Source organism: Sceloporus occidentalis, unplaced genomic scaffold (assembly GCF_023333645.1).
Source record: "Sceloporus occidentalis isolate IW3139 unplaced genomic scaffold, rSceOcc1.0.p SCAF_5, whole genome shotgun sequence".
Classification (NCBI taxonomy): domain Eukaryota; kingdom Metazoa; phylum Chordata; class Lepidosauria; order Squamata; family Phrynosomatidae; genus Sceloporus; species Sceloporus occidentalis.
In genome coordinates this window covers 53,238,790-53,266,619 of record NW_028316985.1, presented here as the reverse complement: position 1 = coordinate 53,266,619, position 27,830 = coordinate 53,238,790, and the positions used below count along the sequence as shown (strand labels likewise).

The window sequence follows — 27,830 nt, the reverse complement described above, 5'->3', positions numbered from 1 at the left end:
GAAATATTGTAAAGAAATATATAATCCTTAGAAAAGCATACGTTAAAAGCCATACAGATGCTTTTTCACAATTCTAGATTCACAATTCTAGTTTTAAATCCCTTTTTCCTTATCTTAAATGTGTTCCCCTTGAGTTAAAATGTAGAACCGGTATCCACATAGAGCCTAAAGAGAATGTACAGTGCGTGATCATTTCTTTGTCTGTGTATGGAAAATTCTGCCACCTATATACATACAGTATTCATATGAAAGGCCACATCTACTCCCTTATGCAAGTCCCAGGCCCAGTTGCCATAATCACAATGAAGACAGCAGCAAATGGTCAAACCATGAAAGGGCTCTTAGCAATCAGCTACAAACCTTGACTAGACATTGGGCAGGTATAGACCAGCATGAAAAGCCAGCTTGGGGCGTGGCGTAAGCACATTGCATGCCCCCATGACACCCAGAAGCCAGCAGCTCTGGCGGCACGGCGTTTAGACGCTGCATGTCACCAGAACACCATAAAGCCATGGCAGGGTGGGAAAAGCCAGTTTTTGCTGGCGTAAAAAGGAGTAGCTGGTCCTTCACAGCTGTCTCTTCTGCCCCATTTGTTGCTATTAGAGACTAGTCTTATCTTCTGTGGCAGCATCGACAGATGCTGCCTATGAATGGAGCTTTGCATTCTCTGAAGGCAAGGTGTGCTATACTCCTCCATTCACAAAATGACTGTACAGCCTATATGTTTACTCTTACTGTATTAATTAGTCACTGTGATTTGGCACTTTTTGGTACCCCAAAGGTGTCCATTTAGTCTGTTTTAGATAGAGCTAACACTGGATTTAACATTGGATCCAAGATTCTATATTATATTCACAGCATGGATTCTGATATTTTACATTATGAATCCTATTCTGATACAGAAGCAATTGTTAGATCACTGACTCCATATTCAAAATTTAATGTAAAAAATTCCTTTCCAAACTGAGCATAAAGTTCCCCTACAGAACTATTCTATCTATAGATCTACCTTATTAAACACAAGTTATTTTTTTCTTGGATTATACACACACACACACACACACTTAAAAACTAGTACCTAAAACTAAAACATGTAAATTGCTCTCTCAACATTTAGCTGTAATCCTTTTATATTCTATAAATTGTGATACACAATTTGTATAATACATATCATTAGATTTTGCTAAATTTGTTAATTAGAACTAGCCATTAAAAAACACTTGTGATTCACTTCATTATAACAGTAAGCAAATCCAAACTGTGTTCAATAATCTATCCTGACTATTCCTGGTTGCCCTCTTGTGGGAAAAGCAAGACATGCAGTCTTACAATGGTAATGTTATATACAGCAGATTTAGCCAACAGAACACTTAATGAGTCATAACACCAATTTAGGCAAAGAATGTAGATTAACTGAAATACATTAAAATATCATTTTGTTTCTGTATTAGTCATGAAAAACTAGTATAAAATCTTCCTGATTATTATTATGGCTTTTGATCTGAAATTTCAAAAATGCCATTAAACATACACACTCCACCCATGCCTCAAATGTTGATTTAATACACAGATGGGGACCCTCTGGCATGGAAGCCAAAATCAGGGAACAGGAGTAGGCAACGAAATCAGTTTGGAACAGAGAAGCTGAATGGGATGGTGAGCAGCTAACAAAGTGGGTGTGTACTTAGCCAGTACTTAAAGAACAGTTCCTCTAGGTGCCAGGTAAGCAGCTTTGCAATAGAAGGCAGTTCCTAAGGCAAGACATATACCTATGAAGAAATAGTGCAGAACTTTGCACAGATGTACATAAAATTTGGGTGAGGCCAAATGATATCAAGGAGCAAGGCTATATGTGAATAGGTCTTTTACCTGACAGTTCCCAGTAAGCAATGCTGGATCAATATATCCACAAGCTTCCCTTCCCTTATGCAGGGGATCCGTTCCAGACCCTGCCGCGTAACGGAAATACCACGTAAAGTCAAGCCCCATTAGAAACAATGGGACTTGTTCCCGTGGCGCATACCCCGCATGCCCCATTCTTTCTTCCGGGTCGCGGGAGCTTTTCTAGTGCGGCTTCCAGCATATGCTGGAAGCCGTCTATAGCGCACCCGCATATGACACAGGCGCAATGTTCATCTCTCAAAACAGTGAATGCCAGAACATAAGAAAATGATTAAAGCAAGATCTGAAGGCCAGCTGTTTTTATCTAATAGTTATAGAGGAATTAGATCTTATGTGAAATTATTGTCAGGGATGATGGGAGTTGTAGCTCTTCACCTCTGGCTCTAACTCACCACCTTGTTATGCACCGGTGCTGACCAGTTTTGGCCAGTGGTTAAAGCTTTGCTCTAAAGCAGCAGAGTTTCAGAGAATAGGCTGAAGACCCTGACAAACTCTCCAAGCCTTCTCTCTCTTCTTCCACAGAAGTCTTCACACTTCTCCAGGATCCAGCTGGCTCTTGTATCTTGACTCAAGACACCAGACAACTCAGTAGTCTTATATAAAAGATCTACTTTATTCTACTATATACAAATACCACAACTATCCAACAACTACCCACAAAATACATTGGGAATCAAAGCAATTATTATAGTCATAGTAAAACACCACCCACTTAGCCAGTTTCCACCCAGTGGGCGTGTACATCCATTTTGATTGGTTCTCATGGTTCAACCCATAATTAATGATTTCATCATTTCACCTTGTCCACTCATCGATTCTCAGGTGTTTTCAATTATTCACTCTGCATTTCTGTCCTTGGCATTTAGGACTGCTAATTACATTACCTTTTACACCTGTGTGGCTTCTCAATTGCTTTTGCTTAGTCATAGTGACTTTCACATACATGTTTTATTTCCATCACTGTATATCCCATGTTGCATTTTCCTTAACAATTATAACAATCACAATACTTACAACACAGAAGTCACTAAGGCAGTATTGTTTTCCTTTCTTTTGTCCCCGCTGATGACTATAAATTCCTTTCTGAATAAAAGGTAAAGCATTTGTTCTGCATGGAATCAAAAATATTTTAAGTTATTGTGAATTCACTAAGCAACAATGATTCAATACAATTTTGAAGAAACTCTTCTTTGTCCTATTTACCTGTTTTTACCAAACTGTCGATATTCATATACAGTCAGAGATTTGTCATATGCAAAGTAAAATCCAATTAGTTCTCGACAAGCATCACGCCCATTTCTATAATATTAACAGAACATATAAAGTTTTTAAAACTTTATTTAATAAAATCCCTATTTAATAAAATCCCTATCAACCAAACAGACAAGAAATGCACATGGTCTTGAGATTTGTTTGGCAGATTAAATATCATACAGCCATAAGAATAATTTCATAGATGAAGTACAAATAGTTCCTCCAGATCTGTCACAACTTATAGTAGCCTGCACAAGGGTGTGTTTAGTCATGAAGCTGACTACCTACTGGAGAAATTCTACACTTAACACTATCAACCCAAAAAGTATGATCTCAATTTCTGAGAAAGTAATGAGTAAAGCATATCATCCCCACACCTCCAACATTCTATCAACTGGGAGGGTCTTTGGCTCAGCCACAGCAGCCAATCTATTCATTCAATGGACATGCTCAAGAAGAAAAGATTCACAACTTGTTGTTCTATACAATTAAGAAATATGAAGGCTAATTTACAAGTTTTAGCATTTAACATGAATATAGTGTTAAAATGCAATTTGCTGTGATTCCAACCTGCACTGAGAATTCAGACTGCAGCTAAGGGAGGTGTTTTAACCTTTTCCTCTTCTGCCACAATGCTGACAAAATTTGCATCAGGATCATAGCAATAGAGGGGAGGGATAAATTGGATCCCCTGCAATAGTTGATTTAAAAAGTGCTTACATGAAGTGCTACAATACATTTAATATGTCTGGCTTGGCTCTAAAACTGAGTAGGAATCTGAACTGTTCTTGTATCCCTTGTATCATCTGTTGAAGAGTGCTGATGGCTGGATATCACCCCCTTTATAACACCCATTTTCTCAAACTAAGGAAAGACAGATTTTTGTTAACAATCTAGGGCTCACAAAAATATCACATACAGACAAAAAAGACTTGAAAAATATTTTTAGCATACCTTGATATTAATCTACCATCAAAGCGTAATTTATTGGAAAGCACATTTTCCGTTAATGCTGACCTAGTCTTTATTCTGTAAAAAGAATTCATAATATTAAAGTTCTATGTGAGCAAAACAAGACAAGTCTCACACCAACTGATTTTAGAACTTAAAATGCTGATGAATTAAAAGTGAATTCAATCATGAAAGGACAAAGCAAAAATGTGAATGTGTCTCACAAATATACAGAGACATACACAGACACACACATCATAGAAAGTAGTTATGTTCCCCTCACTGTTCATTAGTGTAACATAACCTCAGGAGGTTGCAAACCTTTTCCAGGGCTCTCAAGTAAAAACCTGGCCTCAAAATCCTAATGAACCAAATAACACACTCCAGCTCACCACAAAAACTATAATGATGAACATGTTTTTCGTAGTGGCTAACCAGATGTTTATTGCAATCTGAACAAGAAATCAACAGCCTTCTCCAACTATTGTTCAATATCTGATATTTATAGGCATGCTGCTCTGACCCTGGAAGCAGCACACAGCCATCATGGCAACAAGTAATTTCATTTCCTTAGCGAGCACCATTTTTGCTAAGCCCTTTTAAAAATGATCAAATGGTGTTCATCACCATATTTTGCTGGAATGCATTCCACAGTTACATTATGTGTTGTGAAGCAGTACTTCCTTTTGTCTCTCTGGAAGCTCCTGCCCTTCAGTTGCACTAGATGACTCCAGGTCCAAGAGAAATAAGAAAGCTTATCCCTATCCACTCACTTATGGCTTTCCTATCATGGAATTATCTTGGTAAGATTTGGTCAGAGGTTTGCCATTGCTTTCCCCTGAGTTTGAGAGCATGTGACTTGCCTAAGATCACCCTGGGAATCTAACCCTGGTCTCCAGAGTCATAGTGCAATACTCAAACCACTATGCCATGCTGGCTCTCCAGCACTCTTTTCACTGTGCAAATTTTTCTACACTTACGTCATTAACTGTCATCCTTCGGCCTGTGAGGGAGTGAACAGGCAGGCCCAGCTCCATCAGGGCTAGCCTGAAGAAAGAGAGCCCTCCCTCCATGATAACTGTCATCTTTCGGCCTGTGAGGGAGTGAACAGGCAGGCCCAGCTCCATCAGGGCTAGCCTGAAGAAAGAGAGCCCTCCCTCCATGATAACTGTCATCTTTCGGCCTGTGAGGGAGTGAACAGGCAGGCCCAGCTCCATCAGGGCTAGCCTGAAGAAAGAGAGCCCTCCCTCCATGATAACTGTCATCTTTCGGCCTGTGAGGGAGTGAACCGGCAGGTCCAGCTCCATCAGGGCTAGCCTAAAGAAAGAGAGCCCTCCCTCCAGTCCATCTGCCTTGGTCCAGGCCTCAGAGGGAGAGAAGAGCCTCTGGACCTCATCCCCTTTCCCACCACTATTCCCTTCTCCTTTTGTGTTGTGTCTTTTAGATTGTAAGCCTGAGGGCAAGGAACCATCTAATTAAAAATAATAATTGTAAGCCACTCTGATAGCCTTTAGAGCTAAATACCATCAATAAATAAATAAATAAATAAATAAATATCCTCCTTTACTTTTCTGAACCACACAGGGTCAAAATATCCTCAAACATGGTAACCTTTATTCATAGGGGAGTTGCTCTAGACAACACCTAATCTACAACTAGTGGATCTCAAATCAAAAGTATCACTTTACATGCGAACTGAGTAGAGGTGCCATGCTGTGGCTGAGAGCATATGCATGATGCTGTCTCTACCCTAGAAATGGGTACACATCATAGAATGGCCACACTGATAAGTTGATAAGAGCATCTGCACTGAAAAACCAGCTGCTCATTCAAAGTCCACATCAGTTGTCAATGCATGGGCAACTGGGGATGAGACAACAGTTGACCAGATTTGGTTATTGCATAATAGTCCTTCATGCAATTCACATCTAAAGAGGGCACTATATCTGTATTATCTGGTTTCTATTACACATTACTTTAAATCAAGGGTTATACGCCACTTTACATGTCTAGGGCAGCTGGTCAATTCTGGCTATACCAAATGTCTGGCAAGGTGTATTTTTCCTCCCAATGGTGACCGGAAATGACATTTTGGGAAATCAGGAGTTGCTTCTGCTTTCTTTCACATGGCTTTTTTTTTTAAAACAGCCAGCAGTTCCAATCTCACATCCTCAGGATTTTCAGCAGAACGTTTTTTAATTTTCTGACATATTTTCCAAGGGGACTTTGGGGGGGGGGGGGGGAGGCCCATAAAGTATCTCCACCAACACAGTTGGATGTGGCCCATATGATCCACAAAACTGAAGAGTGGTAATAATTGAACATGATTACTAGTTACAATTGAACAGTAAAATATAAAACAGTGTGATTTATCAAACATAACAAAAGGTCTGTAGCTTCAGTTTTGCATAGAACCCATCTAACTGCTTCATCAGCGGGCAAACAGCTTTTGGTTTAAGCAGGGGAGCTTATTAGTGGGATATTTCATCAACTGTTTTTAAAATTTTGTATGTCTTTTAAATAATTTTATACTTTTTTGTGTGGTGATTTTAATTGTTTTAAAATTTTTATTGTGAATTTTTTTAATTGATTTGTCTGGGTGCTGCCTTGGATCTTACTCTGGGACAAAGGTGCATATAAATGAAATAAATAAATAAAATAATAATAATAATCCTGTCAAAAACAGGATTGGTCTTACTTTGCTGAGTTTACTGTCTTCCATTACACAGAACAAAGAAATATAGGCACACAACTTAAATCAACCAAAGCTGACAATTCAATGATGGGGGGGGGGGGGGGGAGGGGGGGAATAATATAATAATTTATACTTGCTTTGTTTCATGCAATGTTCTTTTCCTAAAGCGAAGAGGTGCTGTATTTAATCCTGGAAGAACAGAATCATTCTCAAAAGCATCTGCCTTTCCATTTTGCTCAGGGTCACTTATCACTGCTCTAAATAATAATTAAAAAACGTTGGTTGAAATCATATATCCTGTTTGTGTGGCGTAAATCTCCATTCATGTAGTTACACAATAGTTGCATTACACAATCTTTCTGCTTCACACCAAAACTGTACAACTCATTGAGTATTTACTAATGCTACTAATGTAGCTCTTTCTACATATATGCTTAAATGTGGGCTGCTTAAGTTTTATTTTCTCAACATCTTATGTTACTTTGTATGATTTGTAACATATGAATTACAGTATCTTGAGAATATTAGCAACAGGAGATATAATATAGATATAATCTAACAAACCTTTTGAAATTCCACCAATTTCACGTACTTCATTATTCCAAATTAAAGGGACATCAAAGAACTAAGCTTACTGTAAGTGGAATTGTGACTTAAATTAACTGCATTAATGTTTATCATTTCATTCTGGAAAGGGAAGGAATACACACATCTTTATAACTGCAGTCTTCCATTTAGTAAATTAACACTTATATTTATTAGTTTACCTAGATAATTGATCTATCATCACTTGTTCCACTACTGTTTGCTTTTTCTTCTCTGCTGCTACATCTTCCTGAAAGGCATCCATGGAAAAGAAAAATTAAAATTAAAGTAGTTCAGAAAATCTTGCTAAATGTGTAACTTACGATAAAGTTTCAAAACAAGGGATCATCTAGGATATACGTGAAATGTTGTTCTGTAAGTTTTCAAAGCTTATTAATTATAGCTGAGTCAACAAAAAAGAGGGAATTCTTTCCATTTAATTCAGTGGTCCCCAAACTGTGCTCTTTAAGGTATTTTGGACTTCAGCTCCCAGAATCCCAAACTATTGGCCAACATGGCGAAGGCGTCAGGGAACTGAAGTGCAAAATCCCTTAAAGAGCACAGTATGGGAACCACTGATTTAACTGGATAAGGAAATAATGATTTGAGAATCTGCTGTATGTCCAAACTTCACTCTGATAGGTAGAGGAAATACTTCCATTATATTTGTTTCTATCCTGATCTGAGTGATTTCAGTGATATCAATATCTAATATCATGTTTAGAAATAATCAAATATAAATATAAGCTCAATATAAAGTTGAATGAAACTGGAGTTCTGTGCTATTCTAATTCTAAACCCAGGGTTTTAAGTAACTGAGGCGGCATCTGCACTGAAAAAATAATGCTGTTTGACATCGCTTTAACTGCCATGGCACAATGCTATGGAATCTTGGGTAGTTTGTTGTGGCACCAGAGCTCTCTGACAGAGAAGTCTAAATATTTCATAAAATTACAATTATGGAATTCCAAAGCACTGAGCTATGGCACTTAAATCGGTGTCAAATTGCATTATTTCTGCAGTGCACATACAGCCTGAGTAACATTTTAAAAACATTTTAAATGCTTATTGAATGGAAATATTCTAATAGAGCAGAAAATAATTCTAGTAGCAATGGCTTATGTATGGCTTATGTATGAGCTTACTGTCTTCCAACTTAAGCTAAAATAAATATGCCATGTGCCTGAGGTTGTGGTATTAATGCTCCAGAATAATAAACAATTTCCCTTCTATAATGTAACAATTAAATTCAATGGTATGTACCGTATCTACTTTTCTAACAACATAACAGTCCCATGAAAACTTACAGCTTCCAATTTTCTTATACTGTGCTGTACTGTGTACGGTTTACTTGCATAGCAATGTTGTAGAAGTGCCTTCTCATCAAGAACTGTCAATTCATCATCTGTTTTACCTTCAAGCTGTAAATCCTGCACTGGGACACAATATATTTCTTAGAGACAAAACATCACCAACCAGCCATGTCATTATTTTATTCCATTTTAGTTTTGACCCCCACTGCCCAGGATGTGCAGAAAAATGCAAAGGAAAAGTCAATTTTATTGAATATTTATGTTTGATAATGGTAAATAGCTAGGCTTTGATGGAGCCAAAATTAAAATTAACAAAATTAACACAAACAAATGTAAGCAATGGCAATGCTTGAAATGCAACAGAGCTACGTAATACAATTTTCCTCCAATTGACTTTTTTTATCTACTGTACTACACCAAGTGTAATTAAGTTCTGTAATACTTAATATATAAAGTATTTTGTTTCTTTTTATTTCTGCTTTGAACCCAATCACAAACCTAAGCACTTTGCCCAAGTCAAGAAACAGACCTGAACTGCAGTTATCCTTCATCCATCCAGAAATGGAGATCAGCCAACACTCCAGAATACACTTCCAAATGCAGAGTCATGAACCTCCAACAGATTTCCATTTTGTGGCTCAATTTAAACTACAAACTATCATGGCCTAATTGTTGAACTTTTTAGTTTATTCTCTTGCTTTCTGAATTATTTAGCCCAATGAAAAGTTCTAGAGAGCTTGAAAGTTTACATATTTCTAATGCATTGTGCTTGGTCCAAATAAAGATATAGTACAACTGTGAAAAAGCAATTTATGTAATCCTTATTAATGTTGATTTACTTATTCATATAGTATGGGGTTGCACACCCTAAGGCTGTAGGTGCTGTTCCCACTGCCGTTAAACTACTTAAAGTGGGAAGAGCAATAAGGAAACACACAACCTCAACAGGGCTGGAAACTGGGAAGCAGAGCAAACGGCCAGGAAAGCACAGCTTGAGGCCACTCCAGCTGCAAGCAGATCAGATCCGCAGCAGCCTCACAACCCACCCCGAAAGCTGCCAGACCCAAGCTGTGCTGCCATCAGCCAGATTACTCCAGCTCCTGCAGCCTCCGTGCAGCTTCCGACCACTTTGGAGACATGGGTCGTATAAATGGTATGCCTCCAATGCAGTCGGAAGCAGCTTCTTTTGGCCCATGTGTTTGGGCCTAAGAAAAAGAAACTTATGCAAATCTGGGGGATACTGGAAACCAGTAAGAAGAGTTTGGGAAATGAGTCACATGGACACAGCACTGAGAAAAATTAATTTTGGCAGCATAATGGATAAATATGAATGAGTGAAGGTGGGACAAAAGGAAACCAAACAGAAGACAAAATGACCAGGGAATGGACAGGAGGTTTTGGTCAAGTGAAGACAGAAAAATCCTATTTTTGTAACTTTGTAAAGGCAGAAGTGTCATGACTCAGCAACAGGTTAAATTGGGGCAGTGTTGAGCAGCAGGAGGAAGAAGAAAAAACAAGTCTTCACAGCTAACACATTCTGTGGATAAGAAGAGAGAACAAAGAGATGAGACTTTAGGATAGAAAATTAGAAATTTGATCCTGGACATATAGAACTTCAGATGATGAGAAAGTATTCAAGTAAAAATACTAATGACTCAGTTACAGATGCAGGATTGGTTGTAGGCCAAAAAAAAAAAAAGGTGGGTACCACAAGTGAATAGGTGATACTGAAAAGCTACAAAACTGATGAGGTACCAAGAGACAAAGGATAGAGAAATAATATTAATGGATAAAGTACAGACTCTTGAGGGACAATAGAAAAAAGGAAAGCAAATAGTCTTCCTTGAAGACATCCTGAGAGATCTACCAGACAGGTGGGAAGTAAATCACCTGAAGATAAAATCATGGAGACCTAAAGAGTATGAAGCTGTAGAGAAGAATTATGTATGTCAAACATGGCAAAAAGTTCAAGAAAGATTAGGGCTAACCAAGGGCCCATATATTTGGCACTGATGAAGTGTTCATCAGTTAACATCATGGGACCGTCTCACTGGAGCGCAGAGCAAGAGACGGATCTGTCAAAAACAAAGTTGGATAAGAGAAGTTGATGCAATGAGCTTAAGCACCACATTTCAACAACAGGAAGATAAGCATGCTGAAAGCTGAAGGGATAACATGGCAAAAAAGCTGGATAATGGAAGGGAGGTTAGCAACAAGAAATCAAGAAACAACAAAATCAAGGACATATGAAAGGGTTATAGGGGGATTTCAGTAATCAGCTCATGAAATGTGATGGGACAAAAATGAAAGGGTATAAAGAGATGCTCAGGAAAGGAGAGGTAGAAAAGTGGAGAAGGAATGATGTGGAGAGAGCACATAGATTTAATTTTTGCACTGAAGAGTGCAGCAAAATCTTGAACATAAAATGATGATGAGAGTTTCAGATATGAAATATGGAGAAAGGATAGCTGAGGAGTGTGGATCAGAAAGCTAAGTACTGCTGTTTAATGAAGCTGATGGCATAGACAAAAGATAATATAATGTGCATGTGCGTCAGCCAACTCTTTTGCTTTCTTCCAGAAGTTTGCAGCTACATGAGCACATGAACAGGCAGTGACCCAGGGCTAGGGATGAGAGTGATGAATAGTTAACTGAGGGGATGGGGCAAATGTTTTGTGTGTTAAGGACAGGGATTAACCAAGTATAAACTGCAGCACATAATGAACAAGAAAAAGAAACTCAGCAAAGGGAAATGAGAACAATGTTTTGAAGAAGGCCAAGTAATTAATGGATTTGAGGGACATAATGCAAAAAAAAGCACAATGTGGGGTCAGTAGAACATCTCTGAAAGAGAAAATGCAGGAGCAGACATCTGAAACAGAGCAGCCCCTGATAACAAGATCAAGAGAGGGTCCAACAGAATATACAGCGCGCCTGCGCCATACGCGGCTTGAGCATACGCAAAATGGCACAGTTAAGGGTGAGTCAGGCAACAATATCTGAGTTGAAAATTGCACCAGAGGGGTGACAGAGAACAGCAACAGAGATGCAAAAACTACCATCACCACATATGAGTCTTATCTCAGGCAAATATATATGTGTGTATGTATGTACAGTGCAATAGGCAGAGACTAGATTGAGAAAAGTGCAATGGACAGAGAATTGGGAAACAATGTGTCAGAACCTGTGTTTTTAGCATATCTTCTAGACCAGTGGTCCCCAAACATTTTTGCATAACCACTCCCTTTCCTCTTGGATGAAAACTCTAGCACCCCCTCCCCCAACACATATTTCTTGATATTAGATCTACTGTTTCACTGCACATTCAAAACAACCAATCTAAGTCAGCGCTTCCGCTGCCCCCCAGTCATCTTAGGAGCAGCAACCAAGTAACTGGCTGAGAAGTGACAGAGAATATTCTTGCCTGTGCTGGCCTTGTGGCAGAGGTGTCACTAGGGGCCATGAAGGGTGTGGGCTGCACTAGGTGATACCTTAAGTGGCGTGATAGAACAGCCACCATCCTAGCAACATTACTGTTGCTCCCTAAATGTCTGCCTTTTGGAAGAAACGGGACTTAGCATTAGTGTACCTCGTAAGACACGAGAGGCTCAGTGGAAGAAATGGTGTGGCCAGAAAGTGGAGCAAACAAGGCCTCTCCTTTCTCCTACCACTGAGCTTCAAACACACTCTGGGAGTAGAGGAAGAGACATGGCAGGACTTTCTGGGATCCTCTAACCTCCTGGTATGGCCTAGCCCCATCAGCGAGAGAGGGAGAAGCAGGTAGAAGAATCAGGGAGCCAGTGAGTGTGAGAAAGGCTGCTATTTGCAATTGATATGAGATCTTTCAGCTTCAGGAGTGGGGTGCAGGAGGAATCCAGGGATTCTTCCTCCTATTAACTCCCAAAGCAGAACACTGTCATTAGAATGGGAGACAGTCGTCTCCAGTTTCACGAGTAAGGTGCAGGAGAAATCCAGGGATTCTGCTTCAGGAGCCAATTTGTCTCACAATAACACTTCTGCAAGCCACGGAAGAGATGCCCTCCACCCAAGCCACATCAGCGTTTCCCAACCACCACACTTAGTGAAAGATGCAGCTAAAGGAGTGAGTTCATGTGGGGAACTGAAGAGCAGGAGACACCACCACATAAAGCAATCAGCATGGCTCTGCAGAGGTTTTAAGAGGTATCATGCAACCTTCATTCCCACCATGCTCCTAAAGGCTGCTGGTTTCCCGTGTCTTTCTTGCACACCAATACTTTGACTTGTCACTCTTTTATTCCTCGCACTGCCTCCCTCCTGCCCCCTTCCTCCTCACTGTCTTGCTGGATCTTCTCACTGCTCCAGGGGGGTATACTGCCCGCTTTAGGAATCACTGTGACTGTGCCCCTATATGTCTCACTCTTGGTCCAAAGGCTCTGGTCTTACAACAGTACAGTGCGCCCACGCTATACATGGGCGCGACTTACATGGCTTTCAGCATATGCTGAAAGCCATGCCAGAAGAATGCTCAGCACACCCTGGAAGGGGTCATGGCACACTGCGGACATGAGCCCCATTCTTCTGAATGGGACTCGAGCATACATGGAATTCCCCTTACGCAGGGGGATCCGGATTGGCTCCCCTGCGTAAGGGAAGGGCTCACTGTATTTTTAACCAGAGACCAGTATAGTTTTCATTGTCGAATTTAGTATGAACATTACCTTTTTCTCATCTGTTTTTCCAGGAGGTTCAGAAGTCTCGATTTTATGAGCTTTCTTTTCTGCAACTCTTTGAGAGTAATGTTTATATCCCTCTTTCATTTCAGATTCATACTGCTGATACTTCAATTTGTATTTATCTGTTGGCGGCGGCAGGTTTTCTGGTACTGCATTTTGCTCCAACAAAAAAAGTTATAAGTAAACAATCACAAACAGTTATTACAGCAAATTCTATTGTCTCTAAAACATGTATTTTCTGGAAGACACTGACATATGAGAACAGGAGCCACTTTAACAAAAAAATGAAAGAATATTTAGTTGTGATAATGTTGCAAAAAACCAAATATTTTGTTACAGATCTAAAACAGAAATTGAAATACTGGTGAATAGTCTGGCCTATTATTGTACTGATTAATAAGTACAAGAACATAGCCTGAAATGTCTACAAAATCCCATATAAAAAATTTAAATATGGCAGTCGATACCAAGAGCAACTTCATAAATATGAAAATGTAAACCAGCATACTTTTTTCTAATGGTGAGCTGTTAGCTGCATTCTGTTTTAATCTACCGTATTCTGTGAGCCATTTTGGGGTCTCACACAGGTAGAAAGGTGGAATTTAAACAAATTAACTCAATATGTGATTTTTTCAACATCTGAATGATTTGCTTTTATTAATGGACAGTAGTAAAAATATTTGTGATTTCATTATTTCTCACTACAAAAACAATTTTGGTACAGAAAACACATTTTTCTACAACAAATTTACCTCAGATTTCTTTAGACTTGGTTTTCTGGCTGTCTGGACAAAAGAAATAGAAAAAACATTCAATGAAAGAGACAGAATATTTCATATAATCATACTTAACCCCCTTTTTAAAAAAAGGTATAATCTTACATTTTGTTAACCATTAGAACTCACTTATTTGTTGGTTATGGATGTTAGACTTCGGTACCAATAACACAATGACCCAAATCCCTTCAAAAAACTCCTTTTCTCTGTGACAGCCCTCCCTCCCAATACAGTTATTCCCTAGCTGGCAGAGAGGAGGAAGAACGGAAAAGAAATGTCCAGTTATTTTCTTACAGCTTGGCATGCATCCTCCATCACTTTTCTTTCAGGGGTCTTCTGGAGGTTTCTGAGGATGATGTAATTCTGTGAGTCCTGCTGTAAGAAAACAGCTGGACACTTCTCTGCTGCTCTCCACCAGACAGGAAAGAACCACTGGGTGGGAGGGCTGTTGCAGAAAAAGGTGGGTTAGGGAATTAAATGGGAGGCATTTAAATGTGAGTTACATGTGATTAATGGGAGACATTTACATGTGAGTTACATCTTATAATCCAGGATCCTCAGACATTAAGCTACTTATCATAAGGTAAGGAAGAAATTAATTTCAGAGTTAATTGATTGAGGAAAATTAGGCAAGTTGTTATAATGGAAAAAAAAATTCTTTGAAATGTGATATGAACTTTGGTTTGGAAAAGACATCATGTTAGCAATAGCAATAGCAAATACATTTCTGTACTGCTTATCAGTACACTGAAGCACTACCTAAGCAATTTACCATGTGTAAGCTAATTGCCCCCAACAAGCTGGGTATTCATTTTAGCAACCTCAAAAGGATGCCAGGCTGAGTTGACTCTGGACCTCCTGGCTGGTATCGAACACACAATCTTGTGACTGTGAGTGAGTGGCTGCAGTACTAGTATTTAACCACTGTACCACCAGGGCTCCTCATGTTAGCAATAAAACACCTAAACTGAATTCACTGGGACTTATATCCAGATCAGAATTATAGGACTGTAGCTTAAAACACTAATCCTAACATAGTGATCATTCAAAATCACACATACACACAAGAATCCTATTATATACCTGTCACAATCAGACAACTTATGTGCAGGAGAACAACTCTGGAACATTTCCGTGAGGGGGTCCAGAATGGATCTCCCACAAAAAAGGAGGGGTGACTGTATACCTTCTTTAATGGTCAAAGTCACACATAGTTACTCTTATACAATATTTCAGTGATTTTGACCAATGCAGATGAATGAAGTGTTGTTATTGTTACATCAAATTAAACTAATTATAGTATTGCAATGGAAAAAAAAATACTTTAAAATACTTTGGAATCTTCTAAAAATACCCCTAAATAAGCATAACTTTGATCAACAGGAAGTTAATAGGCAATTTATTGGTATAATGCTCCCATTTTATCCATGAACATAATACAGTAATTTGGTGCAGCATTTGTTTCTTGAAGAATGTGTTCATTAGTATACAGTGGACCCTCTACGTTCTCTGGGGTTAGGGGCACAGGACTGCTGTGAAAGTGGAAAAACCGCAAATAAAAAAACACCTTTTTTAATACGAGAGAACTCCTCTCTAAGATCCTCCAGAGCAATTCTATGATCACGTTCTGCCAGAAGCTGACCATAAAATTGCTTTGAAGGACTACAAATGCCTAGAGAAGTGTTCTCTCTAGGAATCTTTAGCTCCTCCAACGTGACTTTTGGCAGAAGTTTGCAACAGAGTCATGATGGAGGACCTAGAGATTCCTAGAGAAAACATATTAATCAAATACGTGAATAATCACATTTGCTATAGCCAAAGCCTCAAATATGGAGGGCCAACTATATCTACAAAAAGGAAATCAACTTACCTGCTGAACACTATAATGCTGTGCATAAGGACTCTGTAATGGAGTATCCCAGCTAGTACTTGAAGCTGAATGTAGAGGACCAGTACGAGGATTCCGAACTCTATATGATGTGTAGTTATCTCCATTCTAAAATAAAAGAGAAGGTTCTTGGCTTGTATATTTCAAAACTGTTTCAAAACATAATGTTCAGATAATTTAGTAGCAAAGTATCAGCTGTTTAAGAATTCTTGAGAGAAATTAACAACATTATGATACTGAAAATACAACACTCTGATACTGAAAATAGAAGGGCCTAATATTAACATGCAAACTATCCAAGAACATTTTTTCACCTCAGATTTGCTAGTCGTCTGTAACATTTTTATAGGAATGTTTCCACACATCAAGTAGAAATACATTATCAGATGTAATAAAAATAGTAACTGATGATTATTGACAGTATATTCTGAAATGAAATTAGTTTTCACTTAAGCCTACCCAGGTTACAACTGAAAGCAGACACAGTATAAATCTATAATATGTACCAGACTAAATGCTAGAACTATGTTAGCATGTCTGATGTTGAAATATTCACAGAAAAACACATGAACTATCTTTAAAGTATTTAGAATGCCACTAACGTACAATAAGCAGTAAAACTGTATCATCAAAGAGTTTGTTCCTAAAACCACTGCAGATGGCTTAAATCCCTTCTTGCATATTTATTGTTACAGATTTCCTTGTCCAGATGGAACCAACAAAAATCTTTCCATCTGAATACTGGATACCTCCGAATTTAACACCTTATTAATATCTTCTCAACAGGCATTTAAAGGTTTCAGTCTCCTTAATCAGGAGGCCACCTGTTAACACTATCAGATCTATGTTGGGTACTTTTTGTGAAAGACCACTCTTGTCTGTGGAAGAGACACATCCATGGGGTTAATTCCTATTACTTCTCAACCAAGCCAAGGAACATGTGTCCAAAAACTTTCTTTAAAATATATATATGCCTACCTGCTCCCCCCCCCACACACACACTTCTTAATACAGCCAAGAATGCTGCAGATGGAGACTCCTATTAACCGAACAGGCAGAAAGGAGTGGCACAAACGTGATTGACAACCAACCTTCACCCACTAAGAATATTACAGTGCCAGATTAAGTATGACTCTGTGTAATTCCTTCAACACATATAGGAATGGACATTCATTACAAAGTCTGAAGCATGGTAGACTCCATGTTGGAAAATTTCCAATCTAGCACTAAGGAAGGAAAGTCTTCCAGGTAGTCTTTTACACCCTAATGCTAGGTTGAAAGAGAAGAAAACAGAGTATTAACAATACCTTCAGTGAGGGGGTTGGTACTGTCTGTGATATAGTCATTCTTGCATGTGATGAAGAGCAATCCACAAAGCCTTGATTGATATCATTTCACTAAGCTTCTATCACCTCACATCAGTTTCAAAGGTAGGAAGCCACAAGACTATTTTTTATTCCGTTGAATGCGTTGACTCTCTCTCCCATTTTTTTCAATCTTGTCTTGCCAGTAACAGCTACTGTAGATGCAACCAGTCACAATCTAGTAGATGACTGGGCCCAAAAATAGAGATGAAGAACGAATGGTAGGATTGATTCTTCAGTAGCACAACTGCTATCCTTTAACCTTCTCCATAGCAGTAGGAATGGTGCTACTAAAGAATTCATCCTCTTGATGGTGAGAAATAAAGAAAGTGATGGAGAACAAGCAATTATGAGTCTTTTATTCAAATATCTATCTTTGGGACCAGACTTATCTCTATCTCAAAATCCACTGACTCATGCTAAGGTGATATTTTTGATATGAGTTTTTTCATTAAATAGAGGGGCCAGGGCACAGACATGAAAAAAGGAATTGTTGTGAATTGCTAGAATACGCGAGTCTAGGCAGGAGTATGGTTTGTTGGTTTTTAAAAATAATTAAGGAAAGGGAGAGCCAAGGAGAAGAAAAAAATACCAAAGAGAAAGTTACAAATTCAGAAGGAAAATACAGAACATCCAAGAGAAGGAAGAGCAACGCAACAACTTAACAACCTAAAGCAAGGAAATACCTTGAAGAAGAGCTAGGACTATAGTTGTTATTAACCACTTTGGAGTTGACTGCGACTTATGGCAAACCTGTGGATGAGATATCTCCAAGACTCCCTGTCCCTCCACTGCTCTGCTTAGCTTCTGTAAATTCATACCCGTGACCCCCCTAATAGAGTCTACACATATACCATGCAGTCTTCCTCCCTTTCTACTTCCCTCCATCCTTCCTGGCATTACTGTCTTTTTTAATGTATGTCCAAAGTGTGACAGCCTCAGTTTGATCACCTTGGCTTCCAGGGATAATCAGTATGTTTTATAAATTATGGCAAAGCTTTTGCCTGGCATAGATCACAATAAGCTATCAAATGCTCTTAAAGAAAAGCTCTACTACATTTAACACCCTTAATGAGAAATCTGTACTTAGAACAAGAGGCTACTGTTAGAACAGAATATATAGAAAAAGAATGGTTCCCAACTGGCAAAGGGGCAAGGGTGAATACCATCACCCACTTGTTCAACTTATATGCAGAAAATATACAAAGAGGAGGTTTAGATTCAGAAGGAAAAGGAGTAAAGGTAGGAGGAAGGAACATCAACCATATAAAATATGTGGATGACACAATAGTAGTACTGGAAAACATCAATGACTTAGAACAAGGAAACTAAGGAAAATTAAAGAAGAAAGTGCAAAAGCAGGCTTACCACTGAACATAAATAAAACAAAAATATTGACCACAGAGGATTTACATTAATTCCACCTAGATAATGAGGAAATCAAAATAGTTAAATACTTCCCATACTTTGAATCAGACCATAATTAGAACAAAGACTGCAATCAAGAAGTCAGAAGATTAGAAATGGTATTAGCAACTATAAAAGAACTAGACAAGTTACTAAATTGTAAAGATATACATCTCAGCACTAAAATCAGACTTGTCCAATCCACTGCATTCCCATCATCATGTGCAGATGTGAGAGTTGGACAGTGAAGAAAGCAGACAGAAAGAACATCAACTCATTTGAGATTTAGTGCTGGAGAAGAGTGCTAAGGATACTGTGGACAGTCAAAAAGACAAACAAATGGGACCTTGAACAGATTGAGTCTAAACTCTCCTTGGAGGTCAACATAACAAAACTGAGGCTGTTGTACTTTGGCTACATCATAAGAAAGCATGACTCAGTAGAAAAGACAATAATGCAAGGAAAGGCAGAAGGCAACAAAGAGAAATCTGCATGCCAGATGGCTAGATTCAATCAGGGATGGGCTTGAACGTGCAGGAAATGAGCAGAGATCTAGAGAATAGGGGATCTTGGAGATATCTCATTCACAGAATCACCATAAGTCCAAGTTGACTTGGGGGCAGTTAACAAACAACAATGTCACAGCTGCACATTTAACCCTTATTATTAACTTATTGAAATAAGATGGGCTACAGTTGGGAAGCAGAAACTATACTAGACCCCTGAAGGGGTGCACCTCCAGTTTTGTTTTTTAAATCCAATACCCCAGTGAGATGTGAAGGCAACATTACCAAATTTTCTACATGTTTGGTTAATTGTTGAACCAGATGAGGCCTTTTTCCAACCATTTTTCCAGTTGTTGGGGCGGGGAGGCCTTGGATCACTTGTATTTGGGAAAAGGCCTCTTCAGGGCCTAAAATGGCCCAGGGAGGGGGATTTAAAAAAAAATAGAAGTCTGAATGACATACATAAACAGGTTTGAGAATTTCTTGAAGCCAGCAAGCTGCATGTTTTCCACCCCTGCACTAGAAAAACATTTTCATGAATTCAGAAGAACAGCTAGGGTACACAAATCAACCACAGCATGAGATGTGGACAGCAAATCTAATATTTCCCCTAGTGTTTATATCCTGGTAATTATCACATTTGGGTGGTTGATAATAATTTTCAGAAAATAACTAATATTTGTTACCTCATCTTCTGATTCTCTCAGCTTTCCCAAGTCAAGACGTGGAACTCTGCAGAAAAATTAGAAATTAGGAAGTGTAGCAAACTCCCATAAGTTTCAGGGGCCACCAGATGTCTTCCTGTGAAGGAGGTTTACTAATTTTCATAATGGTCTAACCCTCATTAACATAAATTTTCCTACTAACATGCTTTAGCTTCAGGAAGCAAAAGAAAAATGCTGAATTATTTTCACCTATGATTGAAAAGGACACTGGAAGCACTATCATGTATACAAAGAAGTAGCCTTGTTAGTCTCTTGCAGCACAAAAAGAAGGAAGGAAGGGGAAGGGGGGGAGAAAACTGGCAGCACCAACTGGTTTTTATTTTTGCAGGAGACTTCATGAAATTAAATCCACTATTTGGATGCAGTACCGAGTGGTATTAAGGCCTCAGGCTTATTTGCCATACTTACTCATGTATAAGCTGACATCATGTACAGTGCATCCGGACCAATAGCAGGGCATGGGGTGAAGGACAGAAAAGTTGTCATGTATGGGGGCCTCCTTGGGTGTGCTTTGTCAATCTGTCACTGGGTGCACCTATACAATGTATGGGTAGTGTATTGCTTGTGCGACTGTGTAGCTGGTCACACAAGGCATCAAAAGGGATGGCAGCTGGGCAGAAAAAGAGAGGTAATTGGCAGTCACAGGTGATTTGTTCATGCAATAGTGCACATGCATGGTGTGGAGGTAAAAAAACAAACACCAAGGGGTGATGCTCAACACTGCATGGTACAAAGTGCCCATGGGCATTTGGCCTGCCTTGGGAGTGGGCAGACAGCAGAATTTCTACCCAGTTTGGGGAAAACCAGGATCAACCAGGTTTTTCTTCTCCATCTGCTCAGGCCCTTGGTCTCTCTCCCCCTTTTTGGCTTTTGAGCATTTTTTAAAAAAATTAAATGAGTTGAACGTTTTTCAAATTAAATTTTCCATGTATTTTGCACAATTCTTTAAAACAGAAAAAAACAGACTTACTCTGCTGGTCGAGGACCATGACTTGGTTTTGTTTGTAATCCCCAACCCTAAAAAAGAACACATACCCAGCTCTTACTCAAAGTTTGTCTATATATTCAAATCCTAAACCTCAGGGAAGGATTGCAAAACTTTTGAATAAAAATCAAATTAAGTCAAAATAACTTTTTAAAACAAAGGCATAGCAAGGAGTTTAATAACCTATTCTATATTCCACAGAAGATTTAATTTCCTGAAATATCAGAGAGTAAGATGGTGTCTAATGACAACATTACTACATTTTTTCCTGCAATAATGGATTCAGACTCATTTTTCTATTCACAGATTTCAGGTATAATTTTTCTGGGTTTTATTGTCATCCATGTAATATACTGTATAATATACTTATTCATCTCCGCCCCATTGTCCTTAATGGCAGTGAGTGCATGCAGCTGTCGCAGTATTACACACCATTAAAAGCCATGAGAATTATGGTCCTGTGGTTTTAAGCATCCATTGGGGGGGGGGGGTCTGGAATACCCCCACAAATACGAAGGGCTGGCTGTACTTAAAATGACCCGTGGATAAGTCAGCCCAGGATTTTTGGTTTAATTTTTGATTAAAATTTCTACAATGATACATGAGTATCAATCTCATATGTAAGCAATTATCTGAAATATAAAGATCTGTTACATTAATATACAATACTTTAAAAGAAAAACCATTTCACGTGTTAAAATTATTAACATCATTGATTTAAACTTACCTGAGCAGGTTCACTTTTCCTTGAAGTCAGTAGTGCTTGCCTTGGAGATGCAGCAACTCCTTTAATCTCTAAATCCATTTGGATCACTATCAATGTTTTTTTTTTTTAAAAAAAAAAGTGCAAAACAAAAGCAAAACAAATAAAGATAATCTTCATGGATGAGGAAGATAGCTTTTAAAAAGATTTTAGAAAAACAATGAATAGCCCAAAAAAACAAAAAAAAATAAGGATACCAGCCGTGAAATCCTTAGACTTCATATTAAGCAATAAATTCCTTGGCAATCATTATATTTCTCTCTGAATTGTAGTTCTGTCTAAAAATATTCAATGAAGTTATGGGTCATAATTTATTGTTTAAAAACAATAGTACCTATCAGCTTTAATAAATTTTATTTTCCAGTCTTCACCATAAGTTTGCCATGGTGTTTCAAAACAAAGTAAACAAACAGGTTTTTTTATTTCATAAAAATTATCTGTCATTTATTTATGTATTGTCCTGCCTCTCCAAGAGAGCTAGTGTGGAGTAGTGGTTTGAAAGGTGGAATAGGACTGTAGGAGACTAAAGTTTAGATGCCCACTAGACCACACTCTTAACTTCAGAAGAAGGCAGTGGCAAACCCCCTCTGAACAATTTTTCTTTCACTTTTTATATTCATGTAAGTGCAGGCCAAGTAGATAGAAATTCAGTAAAACAATATCACTGATAAAAAGATATTTTCTGGACAGTGGATTCTGCTCCCAGAATCTAGAATTCCCTTCCCAGAGAGCCTAGGGTGGCTCCCTCCTTGCAGTCCTTTTTTAAACAGAAGACCAGCAGGTTTTTGGAAAGTGACAGTTTTACCCCTCCCCCCCCCAAAAAAAAAAATCCATAGGTGCTTTTCCTAGCATACTATACTGTACTTTTCTTTTGACTTAGGACTTTATCACATGGGGGAAATCGGAGGATTCAAAAGGCATTATCCATGGAAAGTCGCACAATCGCAGCTAAGATTTTCACATGACGTTGCAATTAGAGAGGGAAAATCCCATGAATGATTTGTTGCTGGTTATTCCCTGGTTATTCCCAGGATAAACCCTTTCTAATTGTCCGGGATTGCTGCCAGCAATCTCTGACTTATGCTGATAACCAAGCCTTCAGCCAACACGTGCAAGCAAAACAAACCTTGTGGAGAAGCAGTCTAGGAGCAGGCCAAGGAAGCAAGCTGATGTCAGGGTTCCAGAAAGTCAAGCGTACCGAAAGACGAGCCGAAGTCAGGAAGCCAGAAAGCAGCGTGGTCAAAACAGTCCAAGGTCACAATAGCCAAGAGATAACAGAGGTCCGGTCCGAGGTCAGGATAACAAAGTAGCAAGGTAACAAGATGTCAGGAGCTAGAGCGTCAGCAATCACACCAAGGGCTCATGCAACAAACTCAAGCCTCTCTCCCACTTAAATCAGGGAAACTCTCCCTCGAGCCACCTGAGGCTGGTTTGCTAATTGTCTTTCTGCAATCCTCCTGGATCTGCGCCTGCAAGCACTCTCGACCCTTCTCTCTTGATAAGAAGACGCCTGCAGGCAAGCCTCGTCTCCAGAGTCACCACTAGGCTGTGGCACCACAGGAGACCTCTCCTCAGCACTAGGACCTGGTTGGACCTCCTGCTCTGGGGCTGGGGAAGCACAGCTGGGACCTGGCAGAGTGGAACTAACACCTGGCGTAGCCTCAATCAGCCCTTGCTCTGGAGGAGGCTCATCCTCCTCCTCATCCTCCAAGAGCTCATCTTGGCTGGCCATGACACTAATCACAATGGTGCAGTATAGACCGCCATAGTGGCATACTCATGCCAATTCTATGGTTAGGGAGAGTGCACCAACAGCACGCTCCCTAACCCTAGTTTGTGAGGATGGCGCCGTCATTACGTAGCGTCATCTACACAGGGCGCATGACGACATAATGCATGCGCTGCATCCAAGCGGCGTGGGGCGTGTGTGATGTCTGTTATGGCAGTCTGGCTGTGGCGCAGGAAGGAGCTCCAAAGTGGAGCTCCTTTTTGCCATACGCATTGTTCCCGCAACTAAATGGCTGCGGGAACTATGCCGAGGAGAAAGGGGCTGGGTGGCCCCTTTCTCCCATGGCCGTGGCTCCCGGGGTGTACGGGGACATGAAGCCCCAAGAGCACCCCTTTTCCAAACCACAGAGCAACAGCATTTTTCCTCTTCTCCGTGGCCTGGAAAAATGGTGGATTGGGGCCACAGGGCTGCCAGTGAGGCTGCCCTGGCCCTAATCTGGCGAGAAAAGGGGCGGGTGCAGGCCGCCCCTTTGGGGCAGTCTGTACCGGCCAATGTGTGGGATAATCCTAGCCACAATCGTGCAACTTTCCCTGGACAATGCCTTTTGCATCCCCCAATTTTCCTCCATGTGATAAAGTCCAGAGAACCAAATATCCCAGCAATAAGAACCAAGACAACTGGCTAAATCCATAATTAATCCTATCCACTGCAAACCTATTAAAAGGAACAGAACTTAATGTAACTCAAGAAGTCCTGGTCGTTTAAATGGTTCTATTCTGTATTGTTCTACAGTTGCCCCTCCTTTTTCACAGGGGATCCATTGTGGACCCCCTCACAAAAACGAAGTTTCACCTATATTCAAGCCCCATTGGCTTGAATAAAGGCACGGGGGCACGCACCCCATTCATTCTTCTTCTGTTTGTCCCTCGCGCATAAGCGAGGGACACGTGTCCAAAGACCACGAGAATAGAGGGAGGACTGTAATCTGTATCTAACCTTAGATTTAGTCCAGAAATGGAAATTAGGAAATCCTCCAGACAGATGTTATTTGATTCCTGTTTAGTTATACTAGGAAGGGCTAATGGGTGTTACAGTATAAAATCTGAAGAACCACATGATTCTCACCACTGCTTTAGCTCAACATTCATTAACGCTGTAACTGGTGCTGGGATAAATATTACATCAGCTGCCTAATCTGCTGTCTTCCAGATGTGTCAAACATCAACTTTAAACATCCTCAGCCAGCAGCATATTTTACTATTTATGTAACTGCTACTTCTCTTTTCTGTTTGGGTCTAATAGAAACATATAAGACACCCAGAAGTTGAGCAGACATACTCTCACTAATATTATGACACAGAAAATGTTTTCATATATATCATGTGATTCAAATGTCAATATCGTTACTCCTTTACACTGTTCCCATTATTTCTAAGGCTTTGTACTTAAACAAAACAAATTAAGTCCTTTGGAGACTGTGAATTATCGACTATCTTTGTTGAAGGTGCTGTAAGCCAGCCTTACCTCATGCAATGTGCAGAATAATAAAGACGTTAATTAAACTGTAGTGAGAGGGGAAAAAGAGAGAGTGCACAGAGCTTTTTAAAATCGTTCGTGTAACTACCAATCCACCTAAGCAGGTTTATACCAAAGTACATCCCACACAGAGATTTCTTTCCATGTAAGAGAAATAAATACAGTTGGAGTGCACTGGGGTGCATCTACACTGTAGAAATAGTCATCCCTCCATATTTGCAGCTTTGATATTTGCGGATTTGATTATTTACGGATTTGATTAATATGTTCTCTCTAGGACTGTCTAGGTCCTCCAGTGCAACTCTGTGGTCAACTTTAACTAAAACTTGCACTGAAAGACCATTTGTAGCTACTCCAGTGCCATTCTATGGTCAGTGTATGTTGGACATTGACCACAGAGTTGCACTGGAGGACCTAGAGATTCCTAGAGAGGTGTCCTCTCAGTAAAAACATGGTGTTTTTGTTATTTGTGGTGTTTTCCATATTCACGGGGTTCCCCTAACCCCAGCGAATATGGAGGGACAACTGTAATGCAGTTTGACAGCACTTTAAGTGCTGCAGGTCCATCTTATGGAATCCTGGGATCTGTAGTTTTACAAGGTCTCTAGCTGTCTCTATCAGAGTGCTGGTGCCTCACAAAGCTACAAATCCCAGGATTCTGTACGATGGAGCCATGGTAGTTAAAGTGGTGTCAAACTGCATTATTTCTACAGTATAGATGCACTCTAAAAAAACAACCAGTTATTCTAAAATTCTAATTTACTGTTACCGTTTTGTTTTTTGCAAAAAGCTCCAGGAGTCTTTATTGCTGAGAAACAGGGCAAGAAAACAAAACTTCCAAATAATTAATAACTTATTATCTGAGCTTTAGCAGCAGCAGTGAAAGAATATATGTGTGCATGTGTTAATGTGTATGTCTTACATGTCTGTTTAAACTGTGGCATGTTTTAGTTAATGTGGTTTAAGTGATGTTAATTGTTGATTTGTTGCTGTTCCCTACCTCGATCCATGGGGAGACGTGGGTAATAAATGATGACAATGATGATGATGATTACTATTATTCACCTAATATCCTCTGGCAGCGATAGTCAAGGCTGCTTCACCCAGAGTGACCAGATGTCCTCCTTTTCCTACCTTTCAACCTTCTGTCCAGGAAGGATTCCAAAACGTCCTCCGATGTGAGCATAACTAAGAAGCACGAATTTACATTATTGTTTTTAGTTTCAATTGGTCATGACCTCCATCTTGTGGTGTCTTCCTTTGCGCTGAGGACATCTGGTCACCCAGGGCCTTATTTGTCCTTTTAAACTGTTGCATGCTTTAATTAATGTGCTTTAACTGATGTTGTTCATTGTTGATATGTTGTTGTTCCCCGCCTTGATCCTTGAGGAGAGGCAGGTACGAAATAATAATAATAATAATAATAATAATAATTTCTTACCTACTTATTATTATTAGTTCTTAGTATTTCTTCTTCTTCTTAATATTCTGTAATACTCAACAGTAATAGGGGTCCTTCACCTAAATCCATGGGGAAAGGCAGGTAAGAAACAACAACAACAACAACATAATAATAATAATAATAATAAATTTCATTATTATTATTATTATTATTATTGCTATTATTCAGCAATACCCAGCCGTACTAGGGGTTATTCACCCCTCATTTCACCCTCCTAGGTGCTGGGTTTTGTTGCTCTACAAACACACACAAGTGACACAACACACAACACACACACCTGGGCTTTGCAGCAAAATAAACATACGACGCCTACAGCTTTCCAAGGGTCGGTCCCTGTTTAGACAGAGAGAGAAAATAAGGATAAATCTCAGATACTATTTCGTTTGCTCTCCTCTCCTCCTCCTCCTCCTCCTCTTTATCCTGAGGGAGGGAAGCGCTCCTGGTTTCCTAGGCGCCCAGGAACATAGGCTACTACTAGGCCCTTCCCAGTTCCCTCACGAAGGCTACCTTCTCAAACTGGAAGAAGGCCTCGAGACACAGAAAAGGACCCACACACACCCTGCTTTCCCCTCACGCCGCCCGCCTCGCTTCCCAAGGGCCTCTCTCTGGGCTTCGTGTTTAGATTTTATTTTCCAACGGTTCTCCTAGTGTTTTGGACTTCAACTCCCAGAAGCCCCAGCCCTGTGGGCCAACAGTAAGGCATTCTGGGAGATGAAGTCCACACAAAAAAGACTTGGGGATGCAGAGTTTGAGAACCCTTGTGATGCCCAAACTTTGGTTTTTCAGGTGTTTTGGACTTTAGTTCCCAGAGTTTGGGAACCATTGATCAATGCTTCCCAAATTTTGGACCTCCAGTTGTTTTGGACTTCAATTCCCAGAAGCCCCAGCCTGGTAACAGTAAGGCATTCTGGGAGCTGAAGTCCAAAGGACTTGGAGATGCAGAGTTTGGGAAACCTTGAAGCAGTGCTTCCCAAATTTTGGTCCTTCAGCTATTTTGGACTTGAGTTCCCAGAAGCCCCAGCTAGCTAACAGTAAGGCATTCTGGGAGATGAAGGCCACAAAAAGACTTGGAGATGCAGAGTTTGGGAACCCTTAATCAGTGCTTCCCAAATTTTGGTCTTCCAGGTGTTTTGGACTTCAGCTCCCAGAAGGCCCAGCCAGGTAACAGTAAGGCATTCTGGGAGCTGAAGTCAATAAAAAGACTTGGAGATGCAGAGTTTAGGAACCCTTAAAGCAGTGATTCCCAAACTTTTGGTCTTCCAGGTGCTTTGGAC

The 27,830-nt window shown here is 39.7% G+C and overlaps 1 protein-coding gene across 6 annotated transcripts in view; it reads right to left on the bottom strand.

Moving 5' to 3' along the window:
* The window catches only part of LOC149312163 (calcyphosin-2-like), a 37,700-nt gene extending 10,630 nt beyond the window's left edge, over window positions 1-27,070 (bottom strand). For 2 of the 6 annotated variants that reach the window (XR_016281229.1, XR_016281230.1), the window contains exons 1-14: window positions 26,834-27,070; window positions 26,536-26,615; window positions 21,794-21,888; window positions 21,052-21,098; window positions 20,043-20,088; window positions 16,062-16,187; window positions 14,169-14,200; window positions 13,401-13,578; window positions 8,695-8,817; window positions 7,570-7,637; window positions 6,940-7,059; window positions 4,111-4,185; window positions 3,106-3,201; window positions 2,917-3,010 (exon numbers count right to left, since the gene is read on the bottom strand). Coding sequence is in view for 4 of the 6 variants with exons in the window: in XM_089524086.1 (XP_089380212.1) it covers window positions 2,917-3,010; window positions 3,106-3,201; window positions 4,111-4,185; window positions 6,940-7,059; window positions 7,570-7,637; window positions 8,695-8,817; window positions 13,401-13,578; window positions 14,169-14,200; window positions 16,062-16,187; window positions 20,043-20,088; window positions 21,052-21,098; window positions 21,794-21,871 (1,083 nt within the window). In the remaining 2 variants the exon portion in view is untranslated. Of the gene's footprint in view, window positions 1-2,916; window positions 3,011-3,105; window positions 3,202-4,110; window positions 4,186-6,939; window positions 7,060-7,569; window positions 7,638-8,694; window positions 8,818-13,400; window positions 13,579-14,167; window positions 14,201-16,061; window positions 16,188-20,042; window positions 20,089-21,051; window positions 21,099-21,793; window positions 21,891-25,082; window positions 25,121-26,535; window positions 26,616-26,833 lie in introns of all 6 variants that reach the window. The other 4 variants (XM_089524086.1, XM_089524084.1, XM_089524085.1 and 1 more) reach the window with 4 other exon arrangements.
* Window positions 27,071-27,830: the final 760 nt, after the last annotated feature.